Consider the following 19,600-nt stretch of genomic DNA (forward strand, 5'->3'; position numbering starts at 1 on the left):
CCAACTGACACATTATGTGCAGGGTATGACTAACTTTCAAATGTAAGAGACTGCTACTGAGCACCTCTTAGAAATCAGAAAACAGAAATTTCCAGAGAAGACTGAAAAATAGAAATACTTTATATTTTATGATACTGTGATGGTGAGTCACTTTATTTTTAAATACATCTTTTTTCTACATAAATAAAAGTCATAAAAGGAAAAGAAAAAAAATCAGGCTCAAAATTTGGAAGTCATCACTGATTATTCATCTCTTTCCACACTCACCATATATATAAACACACTCTGAAACTGGCTACTTGAAAGTAAAAGAATTTAATTTCTAGCCCATTCCTAAGACCAAAAGAATTCTAAGTAAATGGCATTTTTAAACAAGAAAAAATTAGACTATAAAACAATCAAAGAAAACACAGGTTAATTTCCTATAATCTTTGAAGGACTTTCAAAACAGGACACAAAACCTCTAAATCACAAGAAAAAAGACTGACAATGTTGAATGTATAAAATTTAAAACATTTGGATGGCAAAATACATAATCAAGTGTAATTAATTATTTAAGAAAATAATTAAAATAAATAAAACAATAACTAAAACAATAGTAACTTGAGAAAAATAAAATAATACACAAGATTGGCCAGAATGTGAGGAAGTAAGTCTTTGCATACCTTGTTTGTGAGAAAGTTAATCACAGTCATTTAGCAAAGCATGTAAAAATTTTAAATTCATATACCATTTGAAAGAGCAACTGGAATTTCAAATTTGTCTTACAGATACAGCATCACAAATACAAAAAGGATGTGTTAAAGGATAATTCATCCCAGGAATGTTCATCAGAGCAAAACATGTATAAACATATGAAAAGGCCTAGTTAAATACACTGTGACATCACTGTACCAGAAATACCATGCAGCCACAGAAAATAATTAAGTACTTCCATGTATACTGTTAAGTGAAAAAAAAGAAAGTCCTAGAATGGTATGCATAGCATACTCCTAGCATTTTTAAAAGAAATACTTGTGTATTTTACATACCTAAGCTCCATATAATTGTATATGAAGTATGGTGTTTCTAAGAATGAAAGAAGAAATGAAGGAAGCACAAAAGAATAGCTACCAGTTAACAGTGTTTACACCTCAGAGAAGATGATTTTCATTAGATAAAATAAAAGTAACAAACTAATTTTTACTCTTTGCAGTATTTTTTAAAAAGAATAATCCATTTTAAAAAAATAACTTTTAATTAATTTTCTTTAAAAACAAACTAATCACCTAGTGCAAATACATATTTACTGAGGGCTACACAATTTTTAAGTTTCTTTCTGTATTCACATCAGGCACTATAAGCAGAGAATTGAAATACTGTTCTGACTTTGAGTTCACATGGTGGTTGAAATATATTTATAAATAAATATATCTATAATAAAATGCTCAAGTTTTATAACAGTGATACATACATTAAGAGGGCAATTAGTTCAACGAGGCTTAGGAAAAAGTACCAAAAGATAAAAGAAATAAGCTCAGTGGAGTCTTATTTTTATATGGTCTACCTGTACAACTAGAACACATTTTAGAAACCATGCATGTCTCTTTTACAGATAGGGTTTTTCACTACCATATTTCCCATAACTATTTTCCTTTATAATTTGACAAAAATGTATTCAGCACCAATGATATGCCAATAGCTGTAGGAACTGGCAAAAAGGTAATGAAAGAGCTCACAGACCAAAGTTATTCTGTAAAGGGCCAGAAAGTAAATCTTTCAGGCTTTGCAGGCCATATTGTCTCTGTTTCAACTCAACTTTGCCACTGTAGGATAAAAGCAGCTATAGATCACTATATGCAAACAAACGTAACTGTGGTTTTAATAAAACTTTGCTTACAAATACAGACAGTGGTATGAGGTTGGCCCTTGTTTGTTGGCTCCTATCAAAGACTACTGAGGGAGGGGAGTAAACCCAAAGTAGTAATAAAGAAGCACAAAGAAAGACAGCCAATTCAGCCTAGAGGTGATAAAATAAAACTGGACAAAGAGATGATATGATTCCACAGCTAAATTTTGATGGGGAAGTATACACAAAGCTGAGAAGGACACATATAAGTATAAAGGCGACATTTCCATTACCTCTGTCTATCCAGTCAAGACTCTTTTTAGGGTTTGATTACTTACAGTTGAGGTTGGATAAGAGGAAAGGCCCTCAAATTATAATGAGCTTCTAAGCTCCCCTTTTTACTTCCTTGTACGTATTAATTCATATTAACATTTGTAAAATACTGCTGGGATAATGGCACTTTTTGCTCAAAAGGCTTTTAAATTCTTGTTACAAAATGTAAGCCAGCCAATCAAACACTATATAATGACCATAAACTTGTCTGAATTACAATTTTATGTATATAGCATTATTTTTACTACTATAGATTGTGTTAGATCACTAAGACAATACTACATACCACCTTCTCTAATTCAAAACTCAAGTTTCTTTGTGCAATGAGATATTTAGAATTTTACTAAAGTATGCTAAGTTCTGACAAATTATTCACTAAAAAAAGTTTGAAAAACTTACAGTGCTAAATATATTAACAGAAAAGTAAAACATGGCTATTAGAACAGTAAATTGATTTTAGAATAAGAACTTACTCTTTACCTTTCTGCATAATGTGCCCAGAAAGCAGATATTCCAAGCCCACCAGAATAATCTTCTCTGATTTGTGCTGACTTTAACATTTTTTTTTTTTTGAACAAAGGTTCCTCATCTCTGAGAAAGCTAAGGATCCTTATAATTGCACTGCCTTTATGTATCTTGTTTTCAATTTTTAAAATTTTTTAAAAGATTTTATTTATTTATTTGACTGAGAGAGACACAGTGAGAGAGGGAACACAAGCAGGGGAAATGGAAGAGGGAGAAGCAGACTCCCCGCTGAGCAGGGAGCCTGATGTGAGGCTCAATCCCAGGACCCTGGGATCATGACCTGAGTCAAAGGCAGATGCTTGATGACTGAGCCACCTAGGCACCCCAAATTTTTTAAATTGTAGTAAAACACACATAACACAAAATCCATCATCTTAACCATTTTTGAGTATATACTTCAGTGGTATTAGGTACATTCATACCATGGTACAACCATCAACACCCATCCAACTCCAGAACTCTTTTCATCTTGCAAAGCTGAAACTCTATAACCATTAAATAATAACCTTAATAATAAATAATAACCCATTCCTTTCTTCCCCTAGTCCCCAGAAAACACTATTCTACCTTCTGGCTCTACGATTTTGGGTACTCTAAGTGCCTCATAAAGTGAAATCATATGGTACTCATTTTTTTGTATCTGGGTTATTTGACTTAGCATCAGGTTGATCTACGTTATAGTGTATTTCTGAATTTCTTTCCTTTTTAAGGCTGACTGATAAGGAGGTACTTCTGTCATTTTGTTATTGCTCTTTTATGTGCCTCATTTACTACGTTACTGTTTTCTTTTGTGCTTAGGTTTCTATAGTGAAACATTTAAACTCATCTCTCATTCCCTACGTACGTATTCTATATCTATTTTCTTTGTAGTCACCATTGGGGATTATATTTAACATCCTAAATTCACAATACTCTAATCTGGATTTGTACGAGCTTAACTTCAGTAACATATAAAATCTCTACTCCTTAACATCTCTCTGTCCTACACCTTTCAGTTGCCAATGTAAGAGAATTACATCTTCATACAATTATATCTTTGTTCATGTGTCCAAAAACATAAACTGGTGATGTTTAAAAGTACATTACTTTCTTAAATTTTATAAAAAAAAAAAAAAACCAAAATGTGGAATTATAAACCAATTACAGTAATACCAGGTTTTAGACTAATAATTGTATTTTTAAAATGTGTTTGTCTTTAAATCTGTAGAAAACAAAAATGGGCATTAGAAATCATTATTACATTATCAGCTTTTGTAATTACTCATGTATTTACCTTTACTGAGATCTTCATTTCTACATATGACCTCAAGTCCCTATTGTTCTTTTACTTCCATCTGCAAGACTCCCTATTAGCATTTTCTTCAGTGCAGGTCTAGTAGTCACAAATAACCTCAGCTTTTGTTTACCTGAGAATGCCCCTCATTTTTGAAAAGTGATATTGCCAAATACAGGATTCTTGATTCACGGTTTTCTCTTTTAGCACTTGAAAATATCAGCCCAGTGCTTTCTGGCCTCCAAAGGTTCTAGTGAGAAATCTCCTGAAAATTTTGGTGAGGCTCCTCTTACATGTGATGACTCATTTTATTATGCTGCTTTCAAGATTCTTTGTCTTTGACCTTCAACAGTTTGAATCTAATCTGTCTGGTGCAGATCTCATTCAGTTCATCCTATTTGGGAGTTTGCTGAGCTTCTTGGATGTTTACATTCATGTCTTTCATCAAATTCAGGGAGTTTTCAGTTATTAGTTCTTCAAATATTTGCTCTGTCCCTTTCTCTATGTTTTTTCTGGGACTCCTACAAAGCATAAATTGGTCAGCTTGATGATGTCCCATAGGTCCCTTATGCTCTGTTCATGTTTCTTCAATCTTTTTTTTTTTTTGTCTGTTCCTCAGACCCAGTAATTTCCATTGTCCAAGATTCAAGTTTACTCTTTCTCCTTCCCATTCAAATCTGTTTCTAAATCACTCTAATAATTTTTTCATTTCAGTTATTATATTTTTCAGCTCCAGAATTTTTTTGGTTTTTTAAATCTTTATTGATATTTTCAATGTGTTTATACATTGTTTTCTTGATTTTCTCCATTTAGTACTTTAGTTCTTTGAGCAGCTGAAAGTTGCTTTAAAGTCTTTGTCTAGTAGATCTACCATCAGGTCTTTTTCAGACAGTTTCTGCTGATTTTTTTCCCTTCCAATGAGCCATACTTTCCTGCTTCTTCATATGCCTTGTGATTTTTGTTGAAAAGCAGACACCTGAATCTAATAATGTGGTGATGCTAGAAATTAGATTCTTCTTGATCCCCAGGGCTTCTTGTCTTATTTTTGCTAATTATTGTATGGTGTCTCTGCGCCAAGGTTCAGCTTGAGGCGCAAACTTAAATTTTCAGGTCTTTTCCAAGCCTTCATCTTTCTCCGGGTATACATGGTGACTTTCTAATTTCGTTTGTGTATGTGGCTGCTTTCAAATACCTTAGTTTTTAATGTCTGTCTCCACAAAAGGGAAAAAGAGAAAAGAAGGGGAAGAAAGAGGGCAGTGGCTCTTTAAATCCCCTGGAAATCACATCAGCAAGAGGGGTGGGTCTTGCAACAATGGGCGGAGGTACAACAACAATGGCTGTCCACCTCCTTGTTTGTACCTCCAAGATTAAAAATGACAACATTCAGAACACAGATTCCTGACATTTGGAGGACATGGACCTTTTTGCCCACCCTGGTTTCCACAAGGTACATTCAAATTCTTTCTGGAAAGCCAGCAGGGCTGATTGCCTGGGTGCTGGGAGGTAGGGAATGGGTAGCAGCCACTGTTACCTAGCTAAGAGTTGAAATTGACTGAAAATAACCGCAATTTATTAATCAGGCTTTCACTTAGAAATTATATGCTTACAATAGACTCCAGAGATACAAAATAGTTTCATCGGATAGATTCTACCACAATTCTGTAATTGTGTTGGTAGGAGAGAGAGTCCTCCTGCTTCCTATTCTACCACCTTCCCAGAATCCTCTCCATATACATTTATTTTAAAATATTTTGTCACTTTGATTAAACAGGTAACCAAATTTTATTTTTCAGGTATATAGAGTATTAATAGAAAATACACTATTAATATATTAATTAGCTCAAAACTGTTAAGACTAGCATGGTAAGACTTGGCTAATCAACAAAAAAGTTCAGTCTCTCTTAGGTTAAGTTTATGTAGGAAATTACTATTAATATAAATATTGCAGGAAATGCACGCTTTATGTGAAAGTTCTAGACATATGCCAATGGTTTTGCTGTCTATATTTACCCTTAAGCAAAATATTCACCTTTATCAAATGTCCCACAGAAAATTTTTGTTTTATTATTACTATAAGAAATTAACCACAGACTTTGCCTCATTATCAAACAGGCTTTTGTTTCTACTGACCAGAGGCTCCTGGAAAGGACCGTACTAAGAACACTGAACTACTGATACTTCAAAAAATAGACTCTTAAGTACAGGCTTCAGAGCTGACATTGTTTAAGTGGACAATGGACTGAGTCAAGATTTCTAGACTTTTTTATAGTCCACAAGCTGATATACATGATGAAAGCAAAGTGCCCCAACACCCGGACAGATAAGAATTACTAGAACTGAATCAACTAAATTAAATGAAATTAAATTGTGGGTACTTGTTTGGAATATGATTGGTATTACTCTTTTTTTAAAAATTTTATTTACTTGAGAGAGAGAGAGAAAGAGAGAGAGGGGGGCAGAGGGGCAGAAGGAGAAACAGACTCCCTATTGAGCAGGGAACCTGTTGTAGGACTCAATCCCAGTGACCTAAGCCAAGGTGCCCCAACTGGTATTAGTCTTAATGTCCTATTTTATATTTAATGAACACATGAAGTCCATTTTTTTTCTTAAGAACCATCTCTAGCCTTCAACTCAGCAGATTATGCTTTCATAAATTGAATTATCACATATTAAAGTAATTATCTGATTCTCACTGACCCACTCAGAATTCAGAAACCGTTTCACTGAGTTTTACTTTTCAGGACAATATTGTAATTTTCATCAGTTCAATAAAAATCTATACTCCTTGGGGCACCTGGGTAGCACAGTCAATTCATGGGGTCATGATTTCGAGCCCCCCACCAGGCTCACTTCCTCTCCCTTTGCCCCTCCCCCAACACACATATATGCATGTGTGTGCGCGTGCTCTCTCTCTAAGTAAAATAAATCTAAAAGAAAAAAGTTTTTTTAAAAAAAGTAAAAAAAAAAAATTATACTCCTTTTTCCCAATAATAACTAATCAATTGTGCAACAAAGCCATACCTAGAATGTCTTAATTAAAAATTATTTTCATTCAGTTATGACAAGCCCACACTAAGAAATATATATGGAACCAATTCCTATATCAAACTGCCAGGAAACTGCCCTAGTACCTAACTTAGAAGGTCTCTGCAAGGTCATTTCCTAATAGCCAAAAACCATGGATGAAATGGAAACCTTCAGGAATAAAGAAAATCACCCAAATTTATAAGTACCACAGGTAAAATCTGCTGGAGAATGTATTGGCCTTAGGAAATAAAAGAAAATAATAGTTTGTATGTTTTTTAAAAATCTAATCCAAGATCCTTATGAAAACATCTGGACAGAAATCAATTTTGCAGCCTTAGGAGATGCCCGATACTGCAGGGCTCTAGATTATCAGAAAAAACTCAAGGTACTTATATGCTTCATTAACACTCCCACTGAACCTAAATATTAGGGCAAACCCATGTGAGATGACCCTTTCCTTTGAGAAAAGTATACATTTGGAAATTATATATGGTCAAAAGAAAGGAGACTATCAGGGAATTTATCCAGAACTTGGAAATAAGGTAAAAATAATGGGAAATCGTTTAAATATTTATGTGGGCAAAGGCCATCCAAGGATTATTTAGTTCATTTCATTGCTTACTACTGATTAAAAGGCATAGATTTAGGTTGCTTCCTAACTATAACTTAACTTCCTAATTTCCAACTACAGAGTTTTGTCCAACAAAGATGCAAACAAGGAAGTATCACTGAAGAGAATGGCTTGAGTAGTTGGAGAATCATCTTGTTTCAGAGGTCTTGCTCTTCCCACTTTAGATGGACAAAACCCATCTCAGACTCATGCTACCCGGCAGTCTAAAACAAAAAATAGCCGCTGGCCTTTACGTTTTTGTGCTGCAAAGTCCGGAAAGTAGTAGGATGTAGTAGTAGTAGGATGTTTCTCTTTAAATAATTCCTGTTTCAAATAGGCTAAAATACAAAGGAAACAGTCAACAAAACAAAGAGGCAACCTACAGAATGGGAGAAATTATTCGCAATTGATACTACAGACAAATGGCTGATATCCGAGATCTATAAAGAACTCCTCAAACTCAGAACTCAAAAAACAGATAATCACATCAAAAAATGGGCATAAGACATGAACAGACACTTCTCCAAAGAAAACACACAAATGGCTAACAGACACATGAAAAAAATGTTCATCATCATTAGCCATCAGGGAGATTAAAACAAAACCACAATGAGATACCACCTTATACCAGTTAGAATGGCCAAAATTAACAAGACAGGAAACAATAAGTGCTGGAGAGGATGTGGAGAAAAGGGGACCCCTCTTACACTGTTGGTGGGAATGCAAGTTGGTGCAGCCACTTTGGAAAACAGTGTGGAGATTCTTAAGAAATTAAAAAGAAAAAAAGAAAAAAGAAATTAAAATAGTGCTACCCCATGACCCTGCAATTGCACTACTGGGTATTTACCCCAAAGATACAGATGTAGTAAAAAGAAGGGCCATCTGTACCCCAATGTTCGTAGCAGCAATGGCCACAATTGTCAAACTGTAGAAAGAGCCAAGATGCCCTTCAACAGACAAACAGATAAAGAAGATATGGTCCATATACACAATGGAGTATTATGCCTCCATCAGAAAGGAAGAATACCTAAAAAATTTTTAAAAATTTAAAAAAATAAAATAATGAAATAAAAAGAAAGAAAGAAAGAATACCCAACTTTTTTATCAACATGGATGGGACTGGAGGAGATTATGCTGAGTCAAATAAGTCAAGCAGAGAGAGTCAATTATCATATGGTTTCACTTACTTGTGGAGCATAAGGAATATCATGGAGGATATTGGGAGAAGGAGAGGAAAAGGGAGTTGGGGGAAATCGGAGGGGGAGACAAACCATGAGAGACTGTGGACTCTGAGAAACAAACTGAGGGTTTTGGAGGGGAGGTGGGTAAGGGTTGGGTAAGCCTGGTGGTGGGTATTAAGGAGGGCACGTATTGCATGGAGCACTGGGTGTGATGCATAAACAATGAATCTTGGAACACTGAAAAAATAAAGTTAAAAAAAAAACAAATAAGCTAAAATAAATAATGTTATCTGTGTTAACAAATCATCTTTCTGAAGGGTAGAAAAAATATTAACTTAAAAGAAAGACTTGCCAAATTCTCATTATTTATTATGGAATAATCTCAGAGATGGACAAAAATATATAGAGTAGATCTCCATACTAATTTCTAGGATAACAAGATACATATAGGGGCACCTGGGTGGCTCAGTCGGTTGAGTTTCTGCCTTTGGCTCAGGTCATGATCCTGGAGTCCTGGGATCAAGCCCCACATCAGGCTCCCTGCTCAGTGGGGAGTCTGCTTCTTCCTCTCCCTCTGCTGCTCCCCCTGAGCTCCTTCTATTTCCTCTCTCTCACTCACTTTCTCTCAAATAAAATCTTAACAAAAAACCCACAAGATACATATATATACATACATATAAATCATTATGTACCAAGAACATTCATCCAACTGCAGAACCAAATCCACAGACTATCAATGTACTTTATAGGAGAATGTTATGAAATCTAATAGTAAGCATTTTTTAAAGTCCAATAAACACAAAGAATAAATGTAAGCACAAGCAATGGAAGGTATTAGATAAAATTCTAATAAAACACAGCACTCTGTACACTAGCATAGATTATTTGACTTCACCACAATAGTGAAGTTGGCTATGTGGTATGAGCATCCCTATTAAAGAATGAGAAAATAGTCTCAAAATAGTTAAGTCATTTGTTAACATAACTATTACCAAGTTGATAAGCAGAAAAATGATTCAAACACAAGTTCTGAAGTTCTGTGCTCTGTCTAGTAGGCTTAATTGTAGAAACAGGATAAGTAAAGTGAGAAGTATTACATTACCCTATTTAATAGTACTTAAAATAGAACTCAAGATTTCAGAACCTTACCATATTATCAAGTTACTGGCAAGAAGCTAAAAGTCTCCATCAACACAGTATTATCAATTGATTAGTTGTGCCAATTAATTTATGGACACAGCTTTCCTAAGCATCCTAAGAGGACATCAGTGAAAACTGTAATCTCTGCTCCATAGTAAATTACAACCTTATTGGGGAAACAATTATAATGTGAAATTATTCAGCATACATTAAGGGTGCATGATGCAGTAAATTAAGTGTAGACTTGGATGAATATCAATGCAGCATTATACAACAGAAGCAACAAATGCACAGAAAGCAAAACAAATGATCAGAAACTGTACTAAGGGGAGAAATAAAAGTGAGTAAGATGTAACACAACAGTTACACATTTAAAAATACAAGATAGTGACAGCCATTTTGGAAAAATATGCAGATATTAATTAAAGATATTAAAATAGCAGCCTATGGATTGGAATGAAATGAAAACAGAATATGAACAAATAAAAAAGCACAGGCCTTGCTACAATGGGATATAATGTAGCTATTAAAACTAATATAACTGATCTACACAGAGGAACATGTGACAATAATCAAGATAATTTTTTAAATGAAAGCTGCATTTTTTTCCATATTATAAATAACATTTTCCTTACTTTCTAAATTGTTTTGAGTATAGCTGATACACAGTGTTACATTAGTTTCAGATGTACAACATAGTGATTTAGCAAGTTTGTACATTATGCTATGTTCACACATGTAGCTACCATTTGTCTCCATACACTGCTGTTACAATATCACAGACTATATTCCTTATGCTGTGCCTTTTATTCTGATGACATATTCATTACACAAATGGAAGCCTGTATCCCTCATGCATCTACACCCATTTTGCCCTACCCCTCCTCCTTGCTCCCCCCTCACAAACATCAGTTTGTTCTGTTTACAGGTTGGGATAATCAAGATAATTTTTAAGTGACAAAAGCAAGACAGAGTATGCTTTGTATAATATCCCCTTTCTGAATATGTGTGCCTTGATGTATATATTTCCATGTACAAGTATGAAGAAGAAAGCCTAGAAGAATGTACCAAACTAAAAACAGTGGTAATCCTCAGAGACGGAACAGTGTGCAAAGAATTATTTCCATTTCTGAACCTTTTAATAATTGTACAATTTAAGTTTGTAAACAAATATTAAATAAATTTTGGAGTTAGACAGAAGTAGGTTCAAACACTGACTATATGATTTGGGGCAAGCTACTTAACCTCTGTTAGACTTCTTACCTATTAAAGAAAGAAAACTACACTAATTCATGGGGGATTATAAAATTTAAAAGAAACAAATACAACACTCTTAGTACAATGTTTCCCCCATTCCCTTATGTAAAAACACACAAGTTAAGAATGGGCGATAATGAGAAATGCAACAGAAATTTAGAGAAGGAAAAGATCACAGAAGATTAGAGTGGTTAAGGAAAATCAAAGGAAAGGCTGGGACTTGAGCTGAGCTGTAAAAAAAGAAAAAAAAAGGTAGAATATTAGTAAGAGAGTTGGCAGGGAAGTATTACTAAAATAAAAGAAATAATAGAATAACTACACAGGAAGAAGAAAGAGATATATGAGCATGTGTTCCTAACACAAATAGTGCCTAACAAAATGAATGCTCAATAAATATTTGTTAAATAAACGAAAAGGGGTACACATTAGGTAATACTAGGAAAAAAATAAGACTGCCTCAGTAGGATAAGGTCATATTTTAAAGATCCTTGAGGTCAAAACAGAGATTAGATTTAATGCAGTTGCCAATGCAAGGCTTCCAGAGCTGGAATTACCTAGGAAAGCCACATTTTAGGAAAATGTGGTCTATCAGCAGAAAGCCAGACAGAATAGAGAATACTTAACTAGTTATAATGAATAATTAGGTTATATACATAAATATAAGTGTTTATTCATACACAAAGGATATAACATACATTATAAATATAATAATATTACTATAGACAGGAAGTGAGACGGAGAAATGACTAAGGTGGAAGCTAATTAGAACAGAAATATGACTGAGATATTAGAATATGATACCAAACTGTCCTAGTAATTAAATTAAGAATTTTGTAGTTACAAGTAAACACATATATAAATTTTGAATTGCTTCTGAATAACATGGATTAAAAGAGTCAATCTCCTACATGCTAACTCACCTGATCCTCTTGAAACAAAATGCCTTTCTGAGCATTAATTCGTTTAAACAGATCGCCCCCTTCACAGTAATCCATCACTATGTAGAGAGAGCCATTTTCTACAAAATACAAACATGACATTTCATTTTTTATTTTTTTTAAATCTTTTTAAGTTTTTTTGTATGTGTTCTAAGATTCATTCTTTATGCATCACACCCAGTGCTCCATGCAATATATGCCCTCCTTAATACCCACCACCAGGCTCACCCAACCCTTACCCACCTCCCCTCCAAAACCCTTAGTTTCTCAGAGTCCACAGTCTCTCATGGTTCATCCCCCACTCCAATTTGCCCGAACTCCCATCTCTTCTCCTTCTCCCAATGTCCTCCATGTTATTCCTTATTCCTTATACTCTGCTAATAAAAACCATATGATAATGTAAGTCAAAAGCACAGCTAAATTAAAGGTACTTAAGGGTTTACTAAAACACAGTTATTAATTATGTTCCACTAAAAACAGAACCGCCTTCAAAAGAATTAGACTACAAAATCAAGGTAAACTGCTTATACAGATTGTATGATAACCTGGTTTAACAGGCAGCTCTATCATCAATGATTTTCTACTAAGAATACAGCATCTTATTGAATAGCATATCCACAATGATCTAAACATCTCTGGAATACAGACAAAATGCAGATAAATACACTTGGTTTCATTTAATAGACAGATTTCCTTAAACATCATCTATAAAAAAATGTTTTTCTACCAATTTGTCAAAGATGGGTTATAACTTGGTTTTCAATTTACCATTACTTTTCAGCTTTGTTTCATCCACTTAATCAACTACTTACTAAACAAATAACAGATATTGCAATGAACTCTGAGGATTCAACAGTGAATAAGAATGCACAACTGCTGGAGCTTTCTTTGATTTTACTTCTATTTTTAAAAATTAGATATAATCTGTGAGCAACATGAAAATAGGGCAATACCTTATTTCTCTCTATGTCTCAGTCCACAGAAAGAGAGACTTCTATCACTCTTCCCATGGGTAGACAGGACTAGAAGAACCCTTCTCATCCTTCCCTCCACCTTTATTCTTAGATTAACACTATGCTTATTCTGCACAAATTAGGGAGTAGCTGATAAAACTTCTAACATTACTAAACCACTACTTACCAGTGAGACTACTCCAACTCAAAGAACAGTTTTCACTCCCCTTACTTCTCTGTGCTTATAGCCTAATTCCATCAGTACTTGTACCCTGCACCCTGTGTAGTGTTTCTGTTACCCATAGTTCTCATACCTCCTTTTTGATAAACTGCTCCTAATGTGCCATGGACTGGGAATCTATATGACCGACTAATTAAGATTCTGTATAATTCGTGGGCACTTCTAAGGAAGATGGTGGAGTAGAAGGATCCTGGCCTCACCTCCTCTCAGGGATAAAACCAGGTAACAATCACATCAATGTAAATAACCCAGAAAACGACTGGAAGACTGGGACTCTCCACAGCTAAATGTAGGGAAGAGGCCAGATGGAAGAGCGTAGGAAGGGTAGAGATATGGTCAGGAGCTAAACAGGTCCGTGGGATTGTCTTCAGGAGGAAAGAAGGGAGAAACACCCATGGTGTGGAGAGGAGAAGGAAACAGACACTAACCCCAGGCACCCCAGGTACTGCAGGCCCCCCAGTCACAGGGAACCTGCAGAGAGATGATGAATGCCCACAACATTTGGCTGTAAAAACCATTATGTGGGGTATAATTTCATGAGTTCTTATAATCAGCAGGGCTTAACATCTAGAACATTAAAAATCAGCATGCTCAGCTTTGGGAAAGTGAGAGAGCAACAGCAAACTGTCCCCACTCTTAGAGACAACACAACAAATGACCCAGCAGAGATGCAGCACTAAGAAAAATGCCCAGGATATAAGGGAGGGGGAGTAATTTACTAATCTGCATGTTCAGGAGGGGCAGGGATGTAGGGGGACTTCTCCAGGAGCAAAAGAACTGGTAGGCTCCATAAAACTCCCCCATCCCCCAGCCTAGGTACATGGACACCTTCGAGAACTAGTGCAGTGCCAACACTCTCCACCTAGCTTGCTAAAAGCACATCCTGTAGGTACAGTCCCTCCAGCCAGGTCCTTCTTCCACGCTTCCTCCAACAGCAGACCCACACAAACTTTGCTAACACCCTACACCCTGTACCCACCTTTTCCTACGGACCTGCCCCTTTCAATATGCCCCTGGCCAGAGCCCATCCAAAACAGTGCCACAACAGGCTGAAATCAGCCCCAACAGGGGCTATCAGCCCTCCAAAGTGACTCAGGCCTGAGAGACAGGGAAAGATAACCACACACACCAGACCAACTGTGCCCCTGGAGGCAGACGCCTGGCCTGAATGCAGGCCCCACCCACCAATGAAAGTTTCTGAGGGGAAAAACAAACGGACAATGCATTGCATTTTGGTGCTACTGCACCTCTAGTTAATGCCTGTTCTAACTCAACTCAAACCCAAAGCAACCCCAGACTGGCCTACCAACAACACAGGGACCAAACAATGCCTAGAACAGGCAAAGTGAACCAGTGCAGACAAGTTAATTAAAAACAAACGCAGCTCAGCCACAACAGTGCCGTATACGTATCACACACAGGAGACACCCTGAAATGCCAGGTTCTAGTGAAGAGGGGTCATTGCACTGCATGGTACTATAGGACCTCTTCTTCATAAGGCCACTACTTTCAAGAGCAAAAATGTAGCAAGACTTTCCTAACATTACAGAAACAGACACAGAGTGTTAGAAAATATGAAGAGACAGAGGAATACATCCCAAGTGAATAAATAGGACAAAAATTGCCATAAGAGACCCAAACAAACAGAGATAAGTAATATGCCTGACAGAGAATTTAAAGTAATGATCGTAAAGATATTCACTGGACTTGAGAAAAGAGTGAAGGACCTCAGTGAGACTCTTAATACAGGGATAAAAATAAAAAAGAATGAATCAGAGATGAAGAAATCAGTAACTTAAATTGAAAATTACACTAGAAATTGTAGATCAGTCATTTGAGCCTCCAACGCTTGGTTTCAGCTCAGGTCATGATCTCATGGGTGGTGAGATTGAGCCCCATGTCAGGCTCTGCGCTCAGTGGGGAGTCTGCGTGAAGATTCTGCTTTAAGATTCCCTCCCTCTGCCCCTCCCCCAACTCATGCTCACATGTAAATACATACAAACATACATACATGCATACATAAACACATCTTTGGAAAAAATAAAAATAAAAATAAAAATACACTAGATGTAATAAATAGCAGACTAAAGAAAGTAGAGGAATGGATCAGCAACCAGGAGTAATAGAAAGCAATCAAACAGAATAGGAGAGAGAAAAAAAATAAAAGATGGACCTGGGAACACAGGGACACCATCAAGGGTAATTAATAAATCACATTATAAGGATCCTAGATGGAGAAGAGAAAAGGGGGCAGAAAATGTATTTGAAGATAAAATATCTACAAATTTCCCTAACCTGGCAAAGGAAACAGAAGTCCAGATTCAGTGGGTACAAAGAGCCCCGACAAGGTCAATGTAAGAAGGTCTACACCAAGACACATGGTTCGAACGGCAAAAAGTGGTGATAACGAGAGAAGTTGCAAAACAGAAAGAGATGGGGCTCCTTGGGTGGCTCAGTTGGTTGAGTTTCAACTCTTGGTTTCAACTCAGGTTGTGATCTTACAGGTGGTGAGATACAACCCTCCCTCAGATAAAATAAAATCTTTAAAAATCTTTTAAATCTTAAAAAAAACAAACTCCTACTAGAGTATTTGTTGACATACATTAAAAGCTTTTTATTTGAAATACTAAAATTTTGGTGATGGAAGACAAAAGAAACTGAAAGAGATGTAAGGAGAAAGATAAAGGAATCTAAGCTCATGGGAAAAAGATAGTTAACACTGTACTCCTGTACATGTAAACATGCATAAATGATAATTTCACTACCATCATAAAATACAGTATACCTTATAACATAATGTGTTAATTGATCCATACTTTTTTAAAGCATGTTCTACTATAGTATGTACCCAGTTAATCTGGGAATGAGTAGACTTTTGCTCTAATTCAGACTGTATGTGAGTTGATAATGAAACAGTCATTTAAACTATCTACTACTTTCAATCTAAATTATTGTTAAGAGTCACCATACTGGGGTGCCTGGGTGGCTCAGCTGGTTGGGCGACTGCCTTCGGCTCAGGTCATGATCCTGGAGTCCTGGGATCGAGTCCCACATCAGGCTCCCTGCTTGACAGGGAGTCTGGTTCTCCCGCTGACCTCTCTCCTCTCATGCTTTCTCTCTCTTTCTCTCAAGTAATAAATAAATAAAATCTTTAAAAAAAAAAAAAAAAAAGAGTCACCATACTGGCTGGAGTGCTTAATTGTGATTATCAAGAGGAAATTGTGTTGCTGCAACACAATCAAGTCAAGGAGGACTATTACTGGAACTCCATGGATTCACTGAGGTTCCTCTTTTACTCGCTTGCAAAATAGCCATAATTAATGAAAAACTACAACAAATATAGTACTCGCAAAGACTCAGATCCTCCAGTGATAAAGGTTTGGGTTATTCCACTAGGTAAAACAGAACACACTCAGCCAAGATGCTGCAGAGGGCAAAGGAGAACAAGGAATTGGTTGTAGAAGGAGAAAAAACATGATTATAAACTTAGGACTCATAAGCAGCTAGAAACTCAGGACCCGAAGAAGCTATTCTTTGTTTCCTTTTTCCTTCCCACCACCACTGCCTTAAATAAACTGTTAATGGTGTCAAATTAAATATATATACATATATATACACACATATATACACACACAGTATAAAAATAAACATAGTATATATACACATATTGTACATAAATATACACATACAGTATATATGTATACTATACACATGTATTTATACATATACTATTTATGTATACGTACATATACTATATATGTATACATACATGCATATACTACATATATGTATACATACATATGTTTTTTTCTTTTTTAATGATTTTATTTATTTGATAGAGAGAGAGATCACAAGTAGGTAGAGAGGCAGGCAGAGAGAAAGGGGAAAGCAGGCTCCTTGCTGAGCAGAGAGCCCGATGCAGGGCTCGATCCCAGGACCCTGAGATCATGACCTGAGCTGAAGGCAGAGGCTTAACCCACTGAGCCACCCAGGTGCCCCAACATACTTTGTTTTGTAATGTATAGGGATTTATGATAATGGGCATGAATTCAAAGGACTTCAACAAACCATCTTGACCTGTCTTTAGAGAAGCTTTGCTTTATCTTAGTTCCTGCATTACCAAATATAATAGTATATATTTCCAAAACAACATATAATATTTTAAGCTATGACATTTTTAAGAACCTGAGACCACTTTCAATATACCTCACTACTATGATAATGAGGTAAATAAGAGAATACAAATGAGAAGGATCCCTTTCTAAAAATGAGAACATTTTCTTAGTGGCAGTAGTGGTAGCACTTTAAAAGAAGTTTAATTTAAAATGATATAAATTACTGTCCTTGCTTTGTACAAATTTTTACACTTAACCACATTGCTTCTTTTTAAGCAATCAGAGTAACAGTGAGTCAATATAAAATTACACATGGACAGTATGGCGTAGTGTTAGGTAGAAGCTAGACCTGAGCAGTGGAAGGAATGCCCCAAGGCAGAGTCCCAATTCTTTTTTTTTTTTTAAGATTTTATTTATTTATTTGACAGACAGAGATCACAAGTAGGCAAAGGCAGGCAGAGAGAGAGGAGGAAGAAGGCTCCCCGCCGAGCAGAGAGCCTGATGCGGGGCTCGATCCCAGGACCCTGGGATCATGACCTGAGCCGAAGGCAAAGGCTCTAACCCACTGAGCCACCCAGGTGCCCCGAGTCCCAATTCTTAGAGGGGAATGGCACAGATAAGGGCTGGAGGCAAGGACGGTGATAAATAAGCTATACATTAAAAGCCTGGGGGCACAATATCTGACCTTGTGGCTTCCAAGACCTGGGGCTAACAAACTAAAGAGCCATAGGTACAAACCAAGCACTCTCCTCAGCCACATCTGCCCCAGGGTAACCTTAGCCCTAGACTCATAATGCATTTGAATTGTGGGTACAGCCCCACCGGATGGAGAAAGGCTGCCCAGACCTTTCTGTACAAACCTTGTGGGGCTAAAAACTCCCCCTCCCAATTCATGGGAGTCGTCTCCCAAATTACTAAAAACAGATCCACAGGGTGCGTGGGTGGCTCAGTCGGTTGGGCAACTGCCTTCAGCTCAGGTTATGAACCCAGAGTTCTGAGACCTAGTCCTGCATCGGGGCTCCCAGCTCCGTAGGGATTCTGCTTCTCCCTCTGACCTTCTAACCTCTCAGGATCTGTCTTACTTGCTCTCTCTAATAAATAAAATCTTTAAAAAATTAAATAAAATAAAAACAGACCCACAATACATCACAGTTCTTCCCAGCCCATAGAGATGCAACAAATATCTAATAACAAAAAAATGTCCCCACTCTCCCATGTTGACAGTGTACATTCACTTTTTTTTTTTATGATTTTATTTATTTGACAGAGAAAGAGGAAAGAGTGAGCAAGCAAGAATGAGCACAAGCAGAGGAAGCAGCAGAGGGAGAGGGAGAAGCAGACTCCCCACCGAGTAGGAAGCCTGATGCGGGACTCAGTCCCAAGACCCTGAGATCATGACCCAAGCAGAAGGCAGATGCTTAACCAACTGAGCCACCCAGACACCCCTGTACATTCACTTTAATAAACTGCTTTGTGTTTACTACTCTTCTTCTGGCTGTCTTTATTAGAGCACAGATAACCACATAAATCTTCTCATGGGGAATACAAGAACTGAGACCTCCATTCATACAGACTGCTCATCAGTAACATCGGTATTACCCTAGAATCAAGTTGATATGAATATGCATATGTACTGCAGCAAAAACAATATACTTTTCTTCCTGAAAATACTTTATAAGTAAAATAACCAAAAGCTGTCGCATGGCTTAGTTCCTTTGAACTCTCCTGCAAAATTTATCTCACCTTCAAATGATTCTCTGTACTGGACAATATTTGGATGCTTCATGTTTGCCAATACTGCAACTTCTCTCCTTGATTCTTCCCTTTCTTTACTGGACATCTTAAATGGGAGAGAAAAAGAAAATATTAAATTAGACCATCAGTAAACCATCTAAAAGTCCATCAATAAGAGAGTGGTTAAAAAACAACAGTTCCAATAAAGCATAGTCAAAACAACAAAATAAAGCAGAAGTTAAAAGAAAAGTTGAATCCACAAGTAAAAATATTTTAATGTTCAAACGAGATTAAGTTACAGAACAGTAAGTGTATTTTTTAAAACACTTAAATACATAAACATAAGTGCACAGCATAGAAAAAAACTGCAAGGATACACAGTCTATTCTAAAATTAGTGGTTCTCTCTGGGATTATGGTAGCCTTTCACTTAATGTTATGCAATG

The 19,600-nt window shown here is 36.4% G+C and overlaps 1 protein-coding gene across 2 annotated transcripts in view; it reads right to left on the reverse strand.

The window, feature by feature from the left end:
* The window catches only part of LOC111157092 (NIMA related kinase 1), a 218,060-nt gene that overhangs the window by 189,616 nt on the left and 8,844 nt on the right, over positions 1 to 19,600 (reverse strand). For both annotated transcript variants that reach the window (XM_022518338.1, XM_022518328.1), the window contains exons 3-4: positions 19,165 to 19,261; positions 12,095 to 12,192 (exon numbers count right to left, since the gene is read on the reverse strand). In XM_022518338.1, coding sequence (XP_022374046.1) covers positions 12,095 to 12,192; positions 19,165 to 19,261 — 195 coding nt within the window. The remainder of the gene's footprint in view (positions 1 to 12,094; positions 12,193 to 19,164; positions 19,262 to 19,600) is intronic.

The sequence above is a fragment of the Enhydra lutris genome, unplaced genomic scaffold (assembly GCF_002288905.1).
Source record: "Enhydra lutris kenyoni isolate GAN:26980312 unplaced genomic scaffold, ASM228890v2 scaffoldscaffold3, whole genome shotgun sequence".
Classification (NCBI taxonomy): Eukaryota; Metazoa; Chordata; class Mammalia; order Carnivora; family Mustelidae; genus Enhydra; species Enhydra lutris.